Genomic DNA, 20,430 nt, shown 5'->3' with positions numbered 1-20,430 from the left:
CTTCAAGGAATGAGAAGTGAGAATGAACTGTGAACCAAAGAATTTTCTTACATTTACGCACACATTACATACATGTAATGTAATGCCCACCTCACTGACAAAAGGCAAAGGAGGAAAAACCCAACACCCAACCCCAACCAACCAATTTTCCCCTGCAGCCGCTGCAACCGTGTCTGCCTGTCCCGCATCGGACTTGTCAGCCACAAACGAGCCTGCAGCTGACGTGGACTTTTACCCCCTCCATAAATCTTCGTCCGCGAAGCCAAGCCAAAGAGACATACATGTGTGCTTAGGATTAGAAGGGGGGTTAAGTTAGGTTAGTTAAGTCAATAGTGATAAGTTAAAGTTTGATTCTGTTTTCATGTTTAAAGATAATTAAAAGCAACTTTTGTTTAAGTGACTATTTGTCTTGGTGAATTTCTATTGCTGCTGGGCTTGTAACAGAACAAAATGTCTAACTTGCAAATATCTAAAAATTGTTTATTAGGAAGATTAAATTTAGCTGACAATTGTTCAAAAGAGGTAACATTATCTCAAATAACTTATTTCTGCTCCTATGTCTTATGGTCTTTATATATTTGACATATTGTTTCTGTTTATCCCGCCCCCCCCCCCCCCATCCTCGTCCTCCACCTTCTTTGAATGCAGTTATGCTGAAGGTTTTCTCATTCTTTCCTAACAGAAGCACTAATCCTGAACCCCAAGATCAGTCAAACTGCACAACAGAATCAGCAAGACAATTTACTTCTCCTGCAGGACATACAACAGCAGTTTGAGATGCTGCTCATTCAACAGCAGTCAAAAGTGGAAGAGCTCGCGGAGAGGCTAGAATGCCCAGATGCCACACCAGAAGAACGCAGAGTGCTGGAAAACGAGCTCAAAACATTGCAACAGGCTCAAGAGGAAACAAGAATCAATGTGACACAGATAAAGGCATTCCAGTTACAACTTAAAGAAGCTTGGGAAAGTGAGCTAAAAGTTGCTTAAAGCTAGCCTGAGAGTCATTTGAATCATAATTTGACAGTGGGAATAATTCTTTCCCTTGCTCATACCTTGAGTGAGGGCTCTGGCCCAAAACGTGGGTAACATATCTTTATCTCCAATGGACACCGTGAGACCTGCTGAGTTCAGCAGTTTGTGTTTTTATTTACAACCTCAGTGTCTGCAGACTTTCATGTTTCGCCCATTTTCCTTGCCAATGGCAGTGCAGATGACCTAGATAGAGAGGCGGAAGGATGGGTCAGTAAATTTGCAGATGACATGAAGGTTGGAGGAGTTGTGGATGGTGCGGAAGGTTGTTGCAGGTTACAAAAGGATCTAGACAGGATGCAGAGTTGGGCAGAAAAGAGGCAGATGGAGTTCAATCCGGACAAGTATCAGGTGATACATTTTGGAAGGATGAACCAGAAGGCTGAGTACAGGGTTAATGGTCAGTTACTTAAGAGTGTGGATAAACCTTGGGGTCCAAATCCATATATCCCTCAAGGTTGCCGCACAGGTTGATAGAATAATTAAGAAGGCCTATGGGATGCTGGGATTTATTTTTAATAGGCGGAGTGAGTTCAAGAATCAAGAGGCCATGCTGCAACTCTACAAAATCTCTGTTGAGATCACAAGAGTATTGTATTCAGTTCCGGTCACCTCATTACAGGAAGGATGTGGAAGCCATGGAGAAGGGGCAGAGGAGATTTACTAGAATGTTGCCTGGATTGGAAAACAAGTCTTATGAGGCAAGGTTAGCAGAGCTGGGGCTTTTCTCTTTGGAGCGTAGAAGGATGAGAGGAAACTTGATCGAAGTCCACAAGGTTATGAGAGGCATAGATAGGGTGAACGGCCAGCACCTGTTTCCCAGGGTAGGAACAGCAAACACCAGAGGAAATATGTACAAAGAGTAGGGAGGGAAGTTTAGGGGAGAGGTCAGGGATACGTTTTTTACACAGAGAGGAGTGGGTGCCTGGAATGCCTTGCTGGGATGGTGGTGGAGGCTGAAACATTGGAGGCATTTACAAAATTCTTAAGACAGGCACATGGATAGAAGAAAAATAGAAGGTTACAGGGTAAGGAGGGTTTAGTACTTTTTTAATGGAATATGTGGGTCAGCACAACATTGAGGGCTGAAGGGCCTGGACTGGGCTGTAATGTTCTATGTTCCATACCCATATATTCTATGCAACGGGTGAAAGTGTAACACGCAATAGAAGAGGAAAGTTTAGGGTAGACGTCAGCAGGAAGTTTTTATTTCAAAGATGGAGTAGTTAAGTAGGCACTTGGAATATATTGCTGGGATGGTGGTGGAGGCTGGTACAGTGTGTACATCCAAAAGACTCTTAGACGGATGGATAAAGGGTTATGAGGTAAGGAAGGTTTCGTTTTTTGAGTAGGTTTATATAGGTTGGCACAACATCGTGGTCCAAACGGCCTGTACTGTGCTGTAATGTTCTATGTTCTATGCCCCCCAACTTTCTTCATTCTTGGGAACAAAGATCCAATCTATCCAACTTCTCCCTACAATGCAAAACCCTCCTGGATTTTTTCACTGAGGGGAGGTGAGATGCAAACCAGAGGACATAGATTAACGGTGAAAGGGGAAAGGTTTAGGGGAACTTCTTCACACAGAGCGTGGTGGGAGCGTGGAACGATTTGCCAGAAGAAGTGATGAATGGGGTCTCAATTTTAACATTTAAGGAGAATTTGGATAGGCACATGGATGGAAGGGGTATGGCAGGAATTGAACTAGGTGTAGGTCAGTGGGACTAGCAGAATAATATTTCACCGCAGGCTAGAAGGGCTAAAGAGCCTGTTTCCTGTGTTGTAATGTTCTATTGTTCTATGATCATATGCTCTTCCCACTTACCTCCCTTCAGGGGCAGAAGATACGTATGTAATACAGCACAGTAACAGGTCCTTTTGGCCCATGAGCCCATACCGCCCAATTACACCCATTTGTACTATAACCGCAGTACGTTTTGAACAGAGGGTGGAAGCCAGAGCTCCCAGAAGAAACCCAAGCAGATGTGGGGAGAACGAACAAACTCCTTATAGACAGCGCCAGATTCGAACACTTAAACAACCCTCTCATACATTAAAGATAGGGTGGGATGGTTAGCATAGTGGGGAGTGCATTGCTTTTGCAGGACCAGTGATTGGGACCAGCGTTGGAATCCCGCACTATTTTAAGGAATTTGTCCTCCCTGTGCTGAAATGGCCCGAAACCATGCTGTATGTCTAAATTTTAAATTTAAAAAATCTCCTGATTTTATAAATTCACCAGCTACCTCTCTCTTTTCTTTTTTTATGTTTTCTATCCAATATATTCTGCACTTTCACTCCATTATTGTTCCTATCTCTGTTTGATTTGCCTGTTTGGCACATGATAAAAGGTTTTTCACTGTGCAGATGATAATGTTGAAACACTTCATTTTAATTTGACATAAACATAATCCACTTTTCTACCTTGCCTAATGGAGTCAAACAAAAAAATCTGCAGACACTGGGGGCGAATGCAGTACAGAAAGGCACTGGAGAAACTCAGCAGGTCACGCAATGTTTCAAAACTGGGCAAATCTTCCTTTGTTTTATGATCGCTAGGTCTACAGACTGTTTTGATATTTGAGTAACTTTGAATAACCATTGAATTGCAGGTAAAACAACCATAGAATCAAAGAACTCTGCTCCACAGAAAACAGGCCATTTTGGCCCTTCTAGTCTGTGCCAAAAACATCATACCACCAGTCCCAAAGACCTGCACCCATTCCATAACCCTCCAGGCCTCTTCCATCTATGTACCTATCCAATTTATTTTTAAAACTACTTCAGATGGCAACCTGTGCCACATTCCTACCACCCTGAGTGAAAAGGTTCCTGCTAATGTTCCCTTAAAACTTTTCTCTTTCATCCTAAAGCCATGTCCTCTTGTATTTACCTCTCCTAATCTAAGTAGAAAGAGCCTACTCCACAATGTCTCCATTTTTAGCATGAACAGCAAACTTGCTGATCCAATTTACCATATTATCATCCAGATCATTGATATAGACAACAAACAACAATGGTCCCAGCACCGAACCCTGAGGCCCTCCACTCATCACAGGCTTCCAGTCTGAGAAGCAACCATCCACCACCACTCTGTGTCTTCTCTCACACAACCAATTTCAAATCCAGTTTACAACCTCTCCATGAATACCTAATGTTGGAACCTTCTGAACTGACCTCCCAAGTGAGACCTCGTCAAAGGCGTTACTCAAGTCCATGTAGACAGCATCTATAGTCTTTCCTTCATCTACTTTCTTTGTAACCTCTTCAAAAAACTCTAAGATTAATTAAACATGACCTATCTTGCACAAAGCCACACTGACTATCCTTAATCAGCCCTTGGCTGTGGAAATACTTGTATACCCGATCTCCCAGAACACCCTCCAATAATTTACCTACTACTATACTTGTAAAAACCCTTCGTGTTTACCTTCACATTATCTGCCAAAGCAACCTCATATCTTCTCTTTGCCTTCCTGATTTCCTTCTTAAGTATTTTCTTACATTTTTTATACTTTTCTAGTATCTCATTAGCTCCTTGTTGCCTATACCTTCTATACACCTCCCTCTTCTTAACCAGATCAACAATATCCCTTGAAAACTAGGGATCCCTATGCCTATTAACTTTGTCTTTAACCCTTACAGAAATAATGAAAATCTGCACCGAAGACGATGATACCTGTCCATTTGTTGCACCAACATGCTGGGTCCCACGCCCTAGCAGGACATTACAATCCAAATGTAAGTAATGGAACGCTCATCAGTTGGCTTCAATTTTTTTATTAGTTTCATCAAATAAATGTAACATAGGTACATTACAATAAAATAAAATATTAACAAATCTTATCTAGTAATAAAAATGTTGAAACCTACATTACATTGAAAAGAAGTAAAAAAAAAACCATTATACTAATTATCGATCCCCTCCCTTCGGAAGCTACTGGATAACACAAACAGTCCACCACTACTAATGAAAATGAAGGTAGACAATGGGGTCAAAAACCATAAACTAATTAATCTTACAAATTTTGAAAATTTAAGAAAGGAACTGCATAAAGAAACAAAGTTAATTTCAGTAGTGGAAGATCTAATTGTTTCTAAAGACAGACAAGCCATCGTATCGGACAGCCATAGAGTGTGAGTCATTAAAATGACTCTTCTAGCGATAAGGGAGGTGAGGGCAATTACATGGGATTGTGAAGCAAACAATGCCATATCTATTAGCCCACTTATTCCAAAGAGAGCAAGAAAAAGATTTGGAGTCAAAGTAATATTAAGAACTAAAGATGAGGTTGAAATACCCCTTCCCAAAAATTGGAAAGAGAAGGACATAACCAGAACATATGATCCAGTGAACCTTCTTCAGTTAAACAGTTGTCAATTTAGAAGAGAGATTAGAATTGAATTTAGCCAATTGGACTTTGGAATAGTGGGCCCGGTGTACGACCTTAACCCGTAATAATGAGTGTCTAGCACAAAGAGAGGATGAATGCGCTCGCTTCAGAATAGAACTCCATGTAGTTTCAGAAAATAACCATTGAAAATCCTGTTCCCATAGTTTTTTTAAATTCTGTCCAGGGAACTGTCCCTAGAATTTAGAAGTAATCCGTTAAGGCCAGATACCACCCTTTATAATTAGATTGGAAATTATAAATATCCTTTACTTGTTCTGAGTCAGAAGATTGTGGATCCACATTTTGGATGAGATCAGAATTACAAATTGAGAAACAACTCATGCATACAGCTGCTCTTCATCCACTTCAGCTCATCCTTCAACACCATTATTCCCTCAGTGCTGGCCTCTGTAACCCCACCCCACCTCTGCAACTGGATCCTTGACTTCCTCATCGGAAGACCACAGACAGTATGAATTGGAAACAATGTCTCCTCCTCCTCCTCATTGATGATCAGCACCTCAAGGATGCATGCTTAGCCCTCAGCTCTACTCACTATATACACCCATTAGTGTGTGGCTAAGCACAATTTGATCGGTATCTACAAATTTGCCGATGACACCACAGTTGGCAGAATCGCAAACAGCAATGAGGAAGTATACAGGAGGGAGATAGATCGTTAAGTGGTGTCACACCAACAACTTTGCACTCAATGTTACCAAAACCAAGGAGATGATTGTGGACTTTAGTAGGGCTCAGTCGTGGAGAGGGTCAAGAACTTCAAATTTCTGGGTGTCAACATCTCCGAGGATCGGACCTGGAGGGTCCATATTTTTTTTAAACTTTATTTAAAATATTAAATGTACAATGTATAACTCCCCCTCCCACAACCCCCATACCCACCCACATCCCACCCCCAAAGAAAAAAAGAGAAAGAAAATGGAGATTTGACATCAAAAATACAGTAAACCACCATGGATCAAAGCAACACCATCACAACGAACTTCAGGGAATTCAAAATTTTAAACCCAAATAGGGGCTCCATACTTTAGAAAAAAAAGATAATTATCACGTAAATTATACATGATTTTTTTCCAAAGGAATACTTGTCCTCAATTCCATATGCCACCTCTACAAACCCAAATCAATCTTATTTTTCCAAGTAATATCTATACGTTTCCTTGCTACCACCATTGCCAACCTTAAAAATGCAATTTGATGCCAAGTCAACCTCAAAAACAAACTCAACTTTTTAGCTTTACCTAATAAAAACAATGTTGGGTCCATTGGTACTTGGATCTTTAAAACTTTCTCTAAAAATTCCTTAAGCCGTCTCCAAAAACGTTTAACCTTATCACATGACCAAGCTGAATGTAAGAAAGAGCCTACTTCTTTAAAACGACTAAAACAAATCTGAAGAACTTAAATTATATTTCTTTAATTTCTGAGGAGTTAAGTATATTTGATGCAAAAAATGATAATGAACTAACCTATATCGAACATTCATAATCTTAGATATACTATGCTTACAAATAGATTTCCGTTCATCATGGTCGATTGTGATTCCCAAATCCCCTTCCCATTTCAATATGAAGATTAATTAAGACATTTTACTTTGTAACAGTTTATACATTTCAGAAATAAATTTCTTTTTCTCATTTTCCATAAGTAACGTTTCAAAACTTGATTGTCTTAGAAATCTCAAAGTATGCCCAAAATTATCCAATAGCAATGCTTTTACAATAAAGAGTATTATCTGGAATTTCATATTTTACTTTCATTCTCTGAACAGAAATAAAATAAACAGCCTCATAAGAATCTTGTACTGTTTTAATTCCTTTTGAAGACTCCATCTCATTGGAACTGTAAGGCATTGATCATGCTCTCACCTGTCCAACTGTGGTTGGTGTTTTACTTGGAGAGGAATTTGGCATATTGACAACAAAAACTGGGGATCTTTTTCACTCAGAGGGTGGTCCATATCTGGAATTAGCAGCCATAGGTCATTATAGAAATGGATGCAATTATAATATTCAAAATTATATATGCATAGAAAGGTTTAAAGAGTTGAAGCGGAAATGAAGGCAAATAGGTCTGGCCCAGGATGCCAAGTGAAACACAATAGGCTGAAGACGCTGTGATGTGGTAAACACACTGAAATGCAGGTCAATTCAGCATCTATAGGAGACAAAGATACTTTGCCGATGTTTTAGGCCTGAGTCCATCTTCAAGGAAATATCAGAAAAGGCAGGAGCAGGATATATCAGAAAGTCTATGAATTCAAACAATGGGGGAGGAATCCAGACCAACAAAAGGTGCTAATTGGATGTGATCAGGGACTAGGTGAGAATTTATCATGTTACTGGTGCGAAAGGAGCCAGGGAATGGAGAGACAACAGGGGAAGAAGGGAGTGGGGAGGGGGGGTTTAATGAAAACCAGAGAAGTCGATATTAAAGGGGCCCAGTCGGAAAATGAGGTAGTGTTCCTCTAATTTATGGGTAGTCTCAGTCTGGCAGTACAATACGAGGGACAGACATGTCGGCAAGGGAATGGGATGGAGAATTGAAATGGGTGGCCACTGGAAGATCCATGCTGTTACGATGGACAGAGCAGAGGTACTTATCAAAGTGATCTCCCAGTCTGCATCAGTAACTCAGTTTCTGAAGTCCGGGCAACACCCCAGTATATCTCTGCACTCTTGCAAAATTATTGATATCATTCCTGTAATTAGATGACCAAAACTGCACACAAGACTCCAGATTTGGCCTCACCAATGTCTTATGCAACTTTACCATAACATCCCAACTCCTGGACTCAATAATTGGATTTATGAAGGGCCAATGTGCAGCAAGCTTTCTTTACAGACCCAACTATCTGTGGCGCCATTGTGAGGGTCTGTATTCCCAGACCCGACTGTTCTACCCCACTCCTCCGTGCCCGACCATTCACCATGTATATCCTTTCTTGGTTTGTCCTCACATTGGTCTGCATTAAATTTTATCCTCCATTGTTCACCCCATTTTTCCAGCTGGTTCAGATCCCTCTGCAAGCTTTGAAAAGCTGTCCACAGCACCTCAAATCCATGTGTCATCTAAACCATTTTTGTAAATGTCCCTCTCCAAATGTAGCTGAAGGAACAGGTTATGTTGAGGAAACAGGGAGGCTGCAAAAGGACTTAGACCGATTAGGAGAGTGGGCAGAGAAGTGGCAAATGTAATACAATGTCAGAAGGTGCCCCATTATGCACTTGAGTGGAAAAAATAAACAGGCAGACTATTTTCTAAATGGGAAGAAAATTGAAAATCCCCCAATGCAAAGGGACCTGGGAGTCCTCATGCAGGATGGCCTGAAGGTAAACTTGTAGGCTCAGTCGATGGTGAAGAAGGCATTCATTTCAAGAGGAATATAAGACCAGGGGATGTGATTTTGAGGCTTTATAAGGCATTGGTGAGACTTCATCTGGAGTAATGGGAGTAGTTTTGGGCTCCTTATCTAAAAAGAATGTGCTGACGTTGGAGAGGGTTCTGAGGAGGTTCAGAAGGATGATTACAGGAATGAAAGGGTTTGACAGAGGAGTGTTTGACAGCTCTTGACCTGTACTCATTAGACTTTAGGAGAATGAGGGGATATCTCATTCAAACATTTTGAATGCTGAAAGGTATGGACAGAGTAGATGTTGAATTGTTGTTTCCATTGGTGGAAGAGTCTGGGAGAAAAGGGCACACTTCAGGATTGAAGGGAGTTCACTTAGGACAGAGATGGGAGGAATTCCTTTGGCCAGAGGGTGGTAAGTTATGAATCATGGCCTGGGATTGAGCAACAATACCTCTGAGTGGAAATCTCTGTAGAACATAATGGACACAGCACAGGACATCACAGGGACAACTCTCTCCACCATCGAGAGAAGATGTAAACACTCTACAAGTGCTGAGTGGGGTCTTTGTAATTTTACACTGTGTGGTTCGCCTTTTCATTTTTGGTGAGATTTTAACTGAATCTTTTTCTTATTTTTACCAGCGCCGTCCTGTCCTTCAAGACGGAGAGGTAAGAAATCTGCTTGCAGCAACATTGTGAATCTTAACTCAATCATCAAGAGCAGCACCTTTGGTGTAGGGGTAGCACAACGCCTTTACAGCACCAGCTATCAGGACCTGGAGTACTGAGTCCAGTTCTGGTCTCCATATTTGAGGAAGGATATACTGGGTTTGGGGACGGTCCAGAGGAGGTTTACTTGGTTGATCCCTGAGATGAAGGGATTGACTTATGATGAAAGATTAAATCGTCTAGGATTGTATTCGCTCGAGTTCAGATGAATGAGAGGAGATCTTATAGAAACATACAGGATTATGAATGGTATGGATAGGATATATGTAGGAAAGTTTTTTGAGCTGGCCGGGGAAACTAAAACGAGAGGACACAGTCTCAAGATTCGGGGGAGTAGATTTAGGACAGAGATGAGGAAAAATAGTTTTTCCCAGAGAGTAGTGAATGTTTGGAATTCTCTAACCAGGGAAGTGGTTGAGGCTGCCTCATTAAACATATTTAAAATTCGGTTAGATAAACTTTTACATGATAGAGGAATTAGGGGATATGGGGAGAAGGCAGGTAGGTGGAGTTAGGTCATAAATTAGATCAGCCATGATCGTATTGAATGGCGGAGCAGGCTCGATGGACCATTTTTGGCCTACTCCTGTTCCTACTTCCTATGTTCCTATGCTATCTGTTAGGAGTTTGTACATTCTCTTCGTGTCTACGTGGGTTTTCCCCGGGGGCTCTGGTTTCCACTCACCATTTAAAACGTTCCTGGGTTGTAGGTTAATTGGACTCGTGGGACGAAATGGCCTGTTACCGTGTTGCATTTTTTTTTAAAATTTAAATTATGAAGGATGAGGATTCAGAGTACTTGAAATTGCAAGATTTAATAGGCCAAAGTCAGCATGGTTTCCTTCAGAGGAGAGTGAAACAGAAAGGTCTACAGATGCTTTGACTGAACTAAAAATACGGAAATGTTGGAGGAACTCATCAGGCCTCGTAGAATCCACAGGACGTAAATATAGATAACAACGTTTCACGCCTGAGCCCCTTATCAAGGGTGAAAACCAGGCAGGTGCCTGAATTAAAAGAAACGGCAGGAGGAGGAGTACAAGCCAACAGACAAAAGTTGTTTATTGGATATGGAGGGAAGGCCAGGAGAGAGGAAAGGAGGAGGGGTTTGGTCCTGTGAATGCAGAGCTGGGGTGATGGAGATAGAAAGAAAAGGGTATAGAGAGAGGGGAGGGGAAAGGAAAGATAGGGAAAGATCGGGGAGGGAGTGGGGGTTGTGTGGGGTGGGGGCAAACCTAAACCAGAGGTTAATATTAATGCTATCTAGTTGGAGGGTGCCCAGATGGAATATTAGGTGTTGTTTTTCCAGTTTGCAGGTGGTCTCAGTCTGGCAGTGGATGAAACCGTGGACAGACATGTCAGCAAGGGAATGGGGTGGGGAATTGAAATGGATAGTCACTAGATGATCCATGCTATCACGGGGGACAGATCCGAGAGGTGCTCAATGAAGCAATTTCCCAGCTATTGCAGCAGACAGAGATCCTGGCTGATAAATTTGTCGGGAGTTCTTTGCGTAGGCATAAGCAAGAAAGCCTTGGATGAGGTGCCACATTTGAGACTGAGAAACAAGGTGGCAGCCTGTGGCATTATGGGAAAGTACTGGCAAAGAGTGGGAATAAAGGGGTCTTTTCTAGCTGGCAGTGACATGTTGTGTTCAAGTTGGGTCTGTAATTTTTCAAGTTCAAGTTTATTGTTCTCCGATTGCACAAATAGAACCTGACAAAACAGCGTTCTCTGGTCCTTGGTGTAAAGCACGTAGGCCCATAACCAGACATGACACACATGCAGACAAACGAGACATACACAGGACAAAGTATACATATAAATAAATGGATAGATATTGTTTATGAAATGTGAGAGTCTCGGAGGGTGAGTGTGAACAGTTCCTTTGGTCGTTCAGCATTCTCACTGCCCGTGGGAAGAAGCTGTTCCTCAACCTGGTGGGGCTGGTTCTGATCCTCCTGGATCTCTTCCCTAATGGGAGCAGCTGGAAGATGCTGTGTGCCAAGTGGTAGGGGTCCTCAATAATTTTGTGAGCCCTCTTTAGACAACGATCCAGGAAATTCATGTCAATGGGAGGAGGTAGGGGGTGGGGGGGGGGGGGTGGGCGAGATTGGAGACTCCAGTGATTTCTTGGCTAATGAAGAAATGCAGATTATTACCATGGCGGAATGATGTTGGAGGGGAACCTGAAGATGGAGATATAGCCCCCTGCATCTGTTCCTTGCTCTATAGCCTGTGAATGTGGTACGTTGCACCAGCAGTTGCTAGCAGGGATGGTCTGCCTCACATCTGATCTTTGATGCATTAAGGAAGCAGCGGAAGAAGTCTGGGTTGACGTATGATGTGCAGTCTTTCCAAATCTTTATTTGTTTTCTATCTGTGTTAACAGTTGGAGAGAAGGTGCTAAAACTGTCTAAGTATTGAGTAAATTTTAAATTTAGGCATACAGCACAGTAACAGGCCATGAGGCCATGCCACCCAATTTACATCCAATAGTCTTCACCCCTGGTACGTTTTGAATGATGGGAGGAAACCTGAGACCCCGGAGAAAACCCGCACAGACACAGAGAGAACAAGCAAACTCCTTACAGACAGCATGGCATTCAAACCTCGGTACCCAATCGCTGGCGCTGTAACAGCGATGTGCTGACTGCTAGCCAGCCGTGCTGCTTGAGTAGATTTTGTAATTTTGCTCTTTTAGTTTGGTGAGATTTTAACTGAATCATTTTCTTATTTATTAGCAACATCACCAAGAGCTGCAAGACAACGAGGTAAGAAATTTAGAGTAAAACACAAAAATCTGCAGCTGTAGTGATTGCAGTAAAAACCCAACGCTGGAGAAACTCAGCAGGTCAAACAGTACACTTTATGGAGCAAAGATAAAGATACAGAATCAGTGTTTCAGGCTTGACCCCTTCATCAAGGTATGAGCAAAATATAGACAGGTGCCTGAATAAAATGGTTGGGGGAGAGGCGATGAGGGTCAGTGGGAAGAGCACAGGCAGGAGGTAATAGGTGAATAAGGGAGGGAGGTCACACAAGCAAGTAGGGGGAGGGGATAGCTATGAATGGGGAGGGAAGGGGTGGAAAGTAGGAGAAAAGGAGACAGAGGGAATGGGAAAAGAGGGGAATCATTCATGCCTTATTCCCCCAATAATATTGTGCATAAGTCATGTATGACACAATCCATTACTTGCCAACATTACTCTCTGTACTTTCCACCACCCCGCAAGTGGGCAGTTATTTCAGATTCCGTCTGCCCAGTTGACATTGAGCAGCTCAAGGAGTCAACATGTTCTGCAGCACAGAAACAGGCCCCTGGACCAATGTCCATTCAGCGGGTGTCCATAGAACCAAAGAACCCCACAGTTCACAAAACAGACCCCTCCAGCCCTTCTAGTCTGTGCCGATCCATTTTTCTGCCTAGTTTCACTGACCTGTACCCCAGACCATATCCCTCCATACCCGTCCCATCCATGTCCAAATTTTTAAATGTTACAATTAAACCCACATTCACCATTTCAGCTGGCAGCTCATTCCACACCTCCACCACTGTGAAGTTCCACCTAATATTCCCCCTAAACTTTTCCCCTTTCACTCTTAACTCATGCCCTCTGGTTTGTATCTCACCTACTCTGTCTATCCCCTCATAATTTTAAATACCTTTATCTAATCTTCCCTCATTCTTCTATGCTCTAATGAATTAAGTCCTAACTTTTAATACCTTTCCCTGTAACTCAGTTTCTGAAGTCCGGGCAACACCCCAGTATATCTCTGCACTCTTGCAAAATTATTGATCTCATTCCTGTAATTAGATGACCAAAACTGCACACAAGACTCCAGATTTGGCCTCACCAATGTCTTATGCAACTTTACCATAACATCCCAACTCCTGGACTCAATAATTGGATTTCTGAAGGCCAATGTGCAGCAAGCTTTCTTTACAGACCCAACTATCTGTGCCGCCATTGTTAGGGAATTCTGTATCTGTATTCCCAGACCCGACTGTTCTACCCCACTCCTCCGTGCCCGACCATTTACCGTGTATATCCTTTCTTGGTTTATCCTCACATTGGTCTGCATTAAATTTTATCCTCCATTGTTCACCCCATTTTTCCAGCTGGTTCAGATCCCTCTGCAAGCTTTGAAAAGCTGTCCACAGCACCTCAAATCCATGTGTCATCTAAACCAATTTTGTAAATGTCCCTCTCCAAATGTAGCTGAAGGAACAGGTTATGTTGAGGAAACAGGGAGGCTGCAAAAGGACTTAGACCGATTAGGAGAGTGGGCAGAGAAGTGGCAAATGTAATACAATGTCAGAAGGTGCCCCATTATGCACTTGAGTGGAAAAAATAAACAGGCAGACTATTTTCTAAATGGGAAGAAAATTGAAAATCCCCCAATGCAAAGGGACCTGGGAGTCCTCATGCAGGATGGCCTGAAGGTAAACTTGTAGGCTCAGTCGATGGTGAAGAAGGCATTCATTTCAAGAGGAATATAAGACCAGGGGATGTGATTTTGAGGCATTATAAGGCATTGGTGAGACTTCATCTGGAGTAATGGGAGTAGTTTTGGACTCCTTATCTAAAAAGAATGTGCTGACGTTGGAGAGGGTTCTGAGGAGGTTCAGAAGGATGATTACAGGAATGAAAGGGTTTGACAGAGGAGTGTTTGACAGCTCTTGACCTGTACTCATTAGACTTTAGGAGAATGAGGGGATATCTCATTCAGACATTTTGAATGCTGAAAGGTATGGACAGAGTAGATGTTGAATGGTTGTTTCTATTGGTGGAAGAGTCTGGGAGAAGATGTAAATACTGTACCAGTGCTGAGTGGGGTCTTTGTAATTTTACACTGTGTGGTTCACCTTTTCATTTTTGGTGAGATTTTAACTGAATCTTTTTCTTATTTTTACCAGCACCGTCCTGTCCTTCAAGACGGAGAGGTAAGAGATCTGCTTGCAGCAAAATTGTGAATCTTAACTCAATCATCAAGAGTGGCACCTTTGGTGTAGGGGTAGCACAATGCTTTTACAATGCCAGCGATTGGGACTGAGTTCAAATGTCACGTTGTCTATAAGGAGTTTGTACGTTCTCCCCATGTCTGCTTGGGTTTTCCCTGGGGGCTCCAGTTTCCTCCTACCATTCAGAACGTACTAGGAATATAGGTCAATTGGATGTAAATTGGGCAGTATGGACTCCTGGCTCAAAATGGCCTGTTACCATGCTGTATGTCTAAATTTACATTGAAAAAAATTATACCCCCTGTGTGTGAGTCAAATATGACACAGGTCATCACAACCCCACAGAATGAAGAGGCAACTTACCAGTGCCTCTCTCTCTGGCTTTCATTAACCCACCCTACTTCTTCCCCCATTGCCTCTCCCAGTTCTGCCTCCCTCCCTTCTCCCTCTGTCTCCCTTCGCACAGACAAAATCATTTCTCACCTCTTCCCTTATCATAACCAATGAACTCCTTGTGTTGGTCTGGACTCCTCCCCAAGCTGGAACTGTCTCTATTTTTGCTTATTAGGCTTATTCCTTGAAGAAGGGCTCAGGACTGAAACATCAGCAATAGATCTTTATCTCCTATGGATCTTGCAAGACCGGCTGGGTTCCTCCAACATTTCAGTGTGTTTTTATTTACCATTGCCGATCTGGGCTATCGAATTTTCTCAGATAGTCCTAGTGTTTGTATAGTTAAATGGTTCATCTCCAGAACAGTTCATGATCGGGCTTTTAAAATTTTGAAGTTGTCTTAGAGATATAAAAATATTGAAAAGAATAAAAGACTGTGTAATAGGGTGAGAGTTTGTGTACTTTGTGATGAAGTTTGTACTATGTCGAATGCTGAAAGGCATGAACAGAGTAGATGTGGACAGGTTGTTTCCCACGGTGGGAGAGTCCAGTACAAGAAGGCACATCTTCAGGATTAAAGGGCGTCCATTTAGAACAGAGATATGGAGGAATTTCTTCACCCAGTGGTGAATCTGTGGAATTTGTTACCACTGGCAGTTGTGGAGCCAGGCTATTGGGTATGTTTGAGGCAGAGCTTGATAGATTCTTAGTTAACCAGGGCATCAAAGGTTATGAGGCCAGGTAGTGGGGCTGAGTGGGAAAATGGATCAGATCATAATTAAATTGGGGGAGGCAGACTCAATGGGCTGAATGGCTTATTTCTCCTCCTGTGTTTTATGGTCTTAAATCACTAAATGGTTGCAAAGATCACAAGGAGGCTTACTTTCATCACGAGAACAGCAGATGGTTGCTGACCTCACCAGTTCTGATAACAGGAATGTTGGTGAAGTCAAAACATTTACTGCCGCAGTAAACCTGATATAAAAAGGAAAAACAAAGAAATGCTGGAAACACTTTGATATTTCGGAGGAAGTTTAGCATGTCCCTCACGTCCCTTAACAACTCTGCAGCTACGCCTCAAAGGTATCCTTGCTGGATGCATCACTCTGTGGTATAGGAGCAACTCTGCTCAGGAGCGGCTACAACTCAGAACATCATGCAAACCCTCCCCTCCCCTCCCCTCCTCAAATCAACTAAATACTGAAGGACGCATCCCATCCCAGCCACATTAACCTTTTCCTCTTCCTGTCGGGGACATAGATCAAGGGTGTAAGATCCTGAATCAGGAGGGTCAAAGACAATTCCTTCCCTGCTGCTATCAGGCTCCTGAATGAACCTCACAATAATGATAGACTCTGACTTATGATGTTTCAAAGTTACGAGGTCAGAATCTGACTACACATGCTTACTAACTCCCCTTTCCCGACTGTGTCCATGTTGAGCTTTAACCTTGACTGATCATACATGCAACCTTTCTCACTCCAGGCAAGGAGGAGGAAGTGGGGAGTGGGCTGGGTGCATATGGGAGCTGGCTGAGTCAACGATTGTGTGGGCTGATCTGCGCCCATTCCTTAGCCCTCCATAGCATGGCCCCAAGCTTTGCCCAACACCCAAGGTTCTCCATGTGGCTCATCCACCCACTTCAGTTGGTTGGTCCTCCCTCTCCCAGACCCCATGACCCAGGGGGATTGACTCGTGTAAATGTGAAGGAAAATCTCTGGCAAGAGTCACACACATGTGGAAGTCAGCCTGCGCTGTAAGAAAACACACAGCAGAGAAAAGTAAAACCACTTATTTGCAGCAATATTCAGCTTCAGTTACACCGGTGGGAGTGAGGAAGTACAAGGAAGAGTTCAGTAACTCCTGCTCTCACTCAGCTTACACAGGCTTCAGACATGATTTATATAGTAAACTGGAACCAATATTCTCATGTGGTTCTTGATTTCTTGGCTCAAGTTGCTTAGTAATTGACACAAATTATTGAAAAATCGATAGTTCAATATTTTTGCTTCTGTCAGCATTTTTTGATTAGCCACATTCAACGAGAAACTCTTCCTTGCTTATCTTCCTGACACAATGAAATATTGTCAGTTTCAGTCTATTCCAATGTTAAAAGACTTCTATTGTTTGAAGCTGAATAAGTCTTTTTATGATGTTATCCTGTAGCTAATATTCTTTCCTTTTCAACAGAAATATACTTTCGATTCATGTCAGAACATAATTTTCTTAAACAGCCATTTTACTAAAAATATCCTTACTAAGCTCTTTATTAAAGCATTAATTCTGTTAATGAGTTTTATTAAGATCTGTTAGCCTGCTTTCTATAGCAAGAGCCCCACAATTCTCTACACCGGACAGTTACAGGTGACTAGGAATGTGGATGAGGGTAGCGCAGTGGATGTTGTCTATATGGACTTCAGTAAGGCCTTCGATAAGGTACCACATGGAAGGTTAGTTAGGAAGGTGCAGTCTTTAGGTATAAATTTTAAGATAGTCAAATGGATTGAACATTGGCTGAAAGGGAGAGGCCAGAGAGTGGTAGTGGATAATTGTCTGTCAGGTTGGAGGCCGGTGACCAGTGGTGTGCCTCAAGGATTTGTATTGGGCCCATTGTTGTTCGTTATATACATTAATGATCTAGATGATGGGGTGGTGAATTGGATTAGTAAATATGCAGACGATACTAAGATAGGTGGAATAGTGGATAATGAAGAAGGTTTTCAAGGATTGCAGAGGGATTTGGGCTGCTTAGAAAAGTGGGCTGAAAAATGGAAGATGGAATTTAATGCTGATAAGTGTGAGGTGCTTCATTTTGGTAAGAAGAATCAGAATAGGACATACGTGGTAAATGGGAGAGCATTGAGGAATACAGAAGAGCAGAAAGATTTAGGAGTGACGGTACATCGTTCCCTGAAGGTAGAAACTCACGTGAATAGGGTGGCGAAGAAGGCTTTTAGTATGCTGGCCTTTATCAATCATTGCATGGAATATAGGAGTTGGGAGGTGTTGTTGAGATTGTATAAGACGTTGGTGCGGCCTAATTTGGAGTTCTGTGTGCAGTTCTGGTCGCCTAATTATAGGAAGGATATAAACAGAGTGGAGAGAATGCAGAGAAGGTTTACCAGAATGTTACCTGGGTTTAAGCATCTAGAGTATAGGGAGAGATTGGACAGATTAGGTCTTTATTCTTTGGAGCGTAGAAGGTTGAGAGGGGATTTGATAGAAGTATTTAAGATTATGAAAGGGATAGACAGAATGGATGTGGATAGACTATTTCCGTTAAGAGGAGGAAAGATTAAAACAAGAGGACATGAGTTAAGAATTAAGGGGCAGAGGTTTAGAGGTAACATGAGGGGGAACTTCTTTACTCAGAGAGTGGTAGCTGTGTGGAATCATCTTCCGGGAGAAATAGTGGCGGCGGAGTCAATTGTATTATTTAAGAAAAGGTTGGACAGGTATATGGATGAGAAGAAGATGGAGGGTTATGGGCATTGTGCAGGGAGGTGGGACTAGAAAGGGGTGTTTGGTTCAATGCGGACTGGAAGGGCCTAATGGCCTGTTTCCATGCTGTAATTGTTATGTTATGTTATGTTATGTTAAATATGCTGCAGCCCAGAGAGTGGCCCCATGTGCCGGGGAGCTGGGCCAGAGCGCCAGCGCACGGGGGGCTGATTACAATATGTTTATTTTTGATCTGTACAGATAGACCCCAACTCACAATATTTTTGACTTGCGATGGAAGTCCCGGAAGGGAACCCCATCGTAAATCGAGGTCTATCTGTACTGTCCTCGCTATATACAGATTGATCCTTCACTCTATCACAGCACAGTACAACATGCACTCACCTATCTATTTTGTTCTGCTGTATGAATGCTAAATTTCGATTTAGATTCAGATTTCAGATTTATTGCCAGAGTAAACACATAACATCACATACGACCTTGAGATTCTTTTTCCTGCAGGCCAGGAAGAATGACCACTTATTGATGGTGCAATAAAACTATACTCAATATACACATACTCAAATAAAGAAATGTAAACACACTGCAATACAGAAAGAAAAATAAATCAATAATGTGCAAAGTCAGAGCCCTTTAAATGAGTCCCTGATTGAGTTTGTTGTTGAGGCGTCTGATGCTGGAGGGGGAGCTGCTGTTCCTGAACCTGGTGGTGCGAGTCTTATGGCACCTGTACCTCTTTCCTGATGGTAGCAACAAGAACAGGGCGTGTGCTGGGTGGTGGGGATCTTTGATGACTGCTGCTACTCCTCTCTGATGGCAGTGTTCCCTGTAAATGTTCTTGATAGTGGGGAGGGTTTTTTCTGAGATATCCTGGCCTGTGTCCACTACCTTTTGCAGGGCTTTATTGGTGTCCCCATACCAGCTTCATTAGATGCAGCTGGTCAGCACACTTACCACCACACATTTGTGCTATAGTTGACTTACTGGATGGCTCTTAAAATGAACCCTTTTCACTGTGCCCTGTATAATGTAACAATTAACGAACTTGATCATGAATTTTGGGGTCATCCACAAACTTGCTGATCACATCACCAACTCTTTCATCCAAATTGTTAATATAGATAACAAACATACAAGCAACCAGCAGTGATCCCTGAGGCACACAACTGGTCACAGGCCTCCAACGTGAGTAACAATCTGAAGGGCTCTCCAAGATCCTCAGGTGTTGAAGGCTTCCTGATCGTGTTGGAGGTTTGGATCTGGAGCCCGGGCGGCCGATGGATCAAACAGAGGCCTGTGCAGATGCAGAGGCTGTGGGAATGCTGGAGGCCAATCCATGGACCCTCAGTGACTCTGAAGGGCTTCTCTTTTACTTCTCTTTCTCTTTTCTGTAAGGGACACTGGGCGACACTAATGGTGACTTTTTTCCTGCCTTATGCTAAGCAAAAGATAAATTTGTGTAATATTACATTTTGTACTATGTACATTCTGGACCCTTCGCAATTACCCACTGCCTCCTACCACCCAGCCAATTCTGTATCCAGTTGGCTTGCTGACCCTGGATCGAACCTTCTGAACTAGCCTACCATGTAACCTTTCTCCAATCAAATAACTTTTATTTCCTTTTCTGACAATACTAACAGCATTTTATCACTCTGCACACCATTCACTGAATCTTTTTCCACCCATTTAACCTACATATTTAACCTCTTGTAATCTCCAAATAATTCTTCACAACTTGGTTTCTTATTTTATGTTGAGACATCAGAAAAAAAACGACATGTTGTGATCTCCAAAATTGTCCAGCCCAAACAGTTTTTGAGATGAGAGTGAACGGCTCAAATATCTGTCGTCCTTCTGATTCACCTGGTTCCTGAATGATATTGGAGAGAGTTTTCCTGGCTGCTGGAGGGATGCAGATTGTTTCCGTGGCAGAGGGGAACCTGAAGGTGGAGATATACATGTTCCTATAGCCTGTGATTTGGTAGTGTTGAAGGTAGGGGGAAGGTGAGTGGCTGCAGCGGATTTTAGGGATGGTGTACATGGTACCCAGCAGGCATGGTGTGACACACTTTGTGTGT

General features: G+C 42.5%; 1 protein-coding gene across 11 annotated transcripts in view; it reads left to right on the top strand.

Annotated features, from left to right (window-relative positions):
* LOC138751968 (uncharacterized) overlaps window positions 1-20,430 on the top strand; it is a 158,699-nt gene that overhangs the window by 16,301 nt on the left and 121,968 nt on the right. For all 11 annotated transcript variants that reach the window (XR_011350294.1, XM_069915049.1, XM_069915046.1 and 8 more), the window contains exons 3-7: window positions 683-967; window positions 4,675-4,770; window positions 9,442-9,468; window positions 12,273-12,302; window positions 14,450-14,476. Coding sequence is in view for 10 of the 11 variants with exons in the window: in XM_069915049.1 (XP_069771150.1) it covers window positions 683-967; window positions 4,675-4,770; window positions 9,442-9,468; window positions 12,273-12,302; window positions 14,450-14,476 (465 nt within the window). In the remaining variant the exon portion in view is untranslated. The remainder of the gene's footprint in view (window positions 1-682; window positions 968-4,674; window positions 4,771-9,441; window positions 9,469-12,272; window positions 12,303-14,449; window positions 14,477-20,430) is intronic.

Source organism: Narcine bancroftii, chromosome 1 (assembly GCF_036971445.1).
Source record: "Narcine bancroftii isolate sNarBan1 chromosome 1, sNarBan1.hap1, whole genome shotgun sequence".
NCBI classification, from domain to species: domain Eukaryota; kingdom Metazoa; phylum Chordata; class Chondrichthyes; order Torpediniformes; family Narcinidae; genus Narcine; species Narcine bancroftii.
Note: the sequence above shows the minus strand (reverse complement) of the source record. Positions and strands in the feature narration are given on the sequence as shown.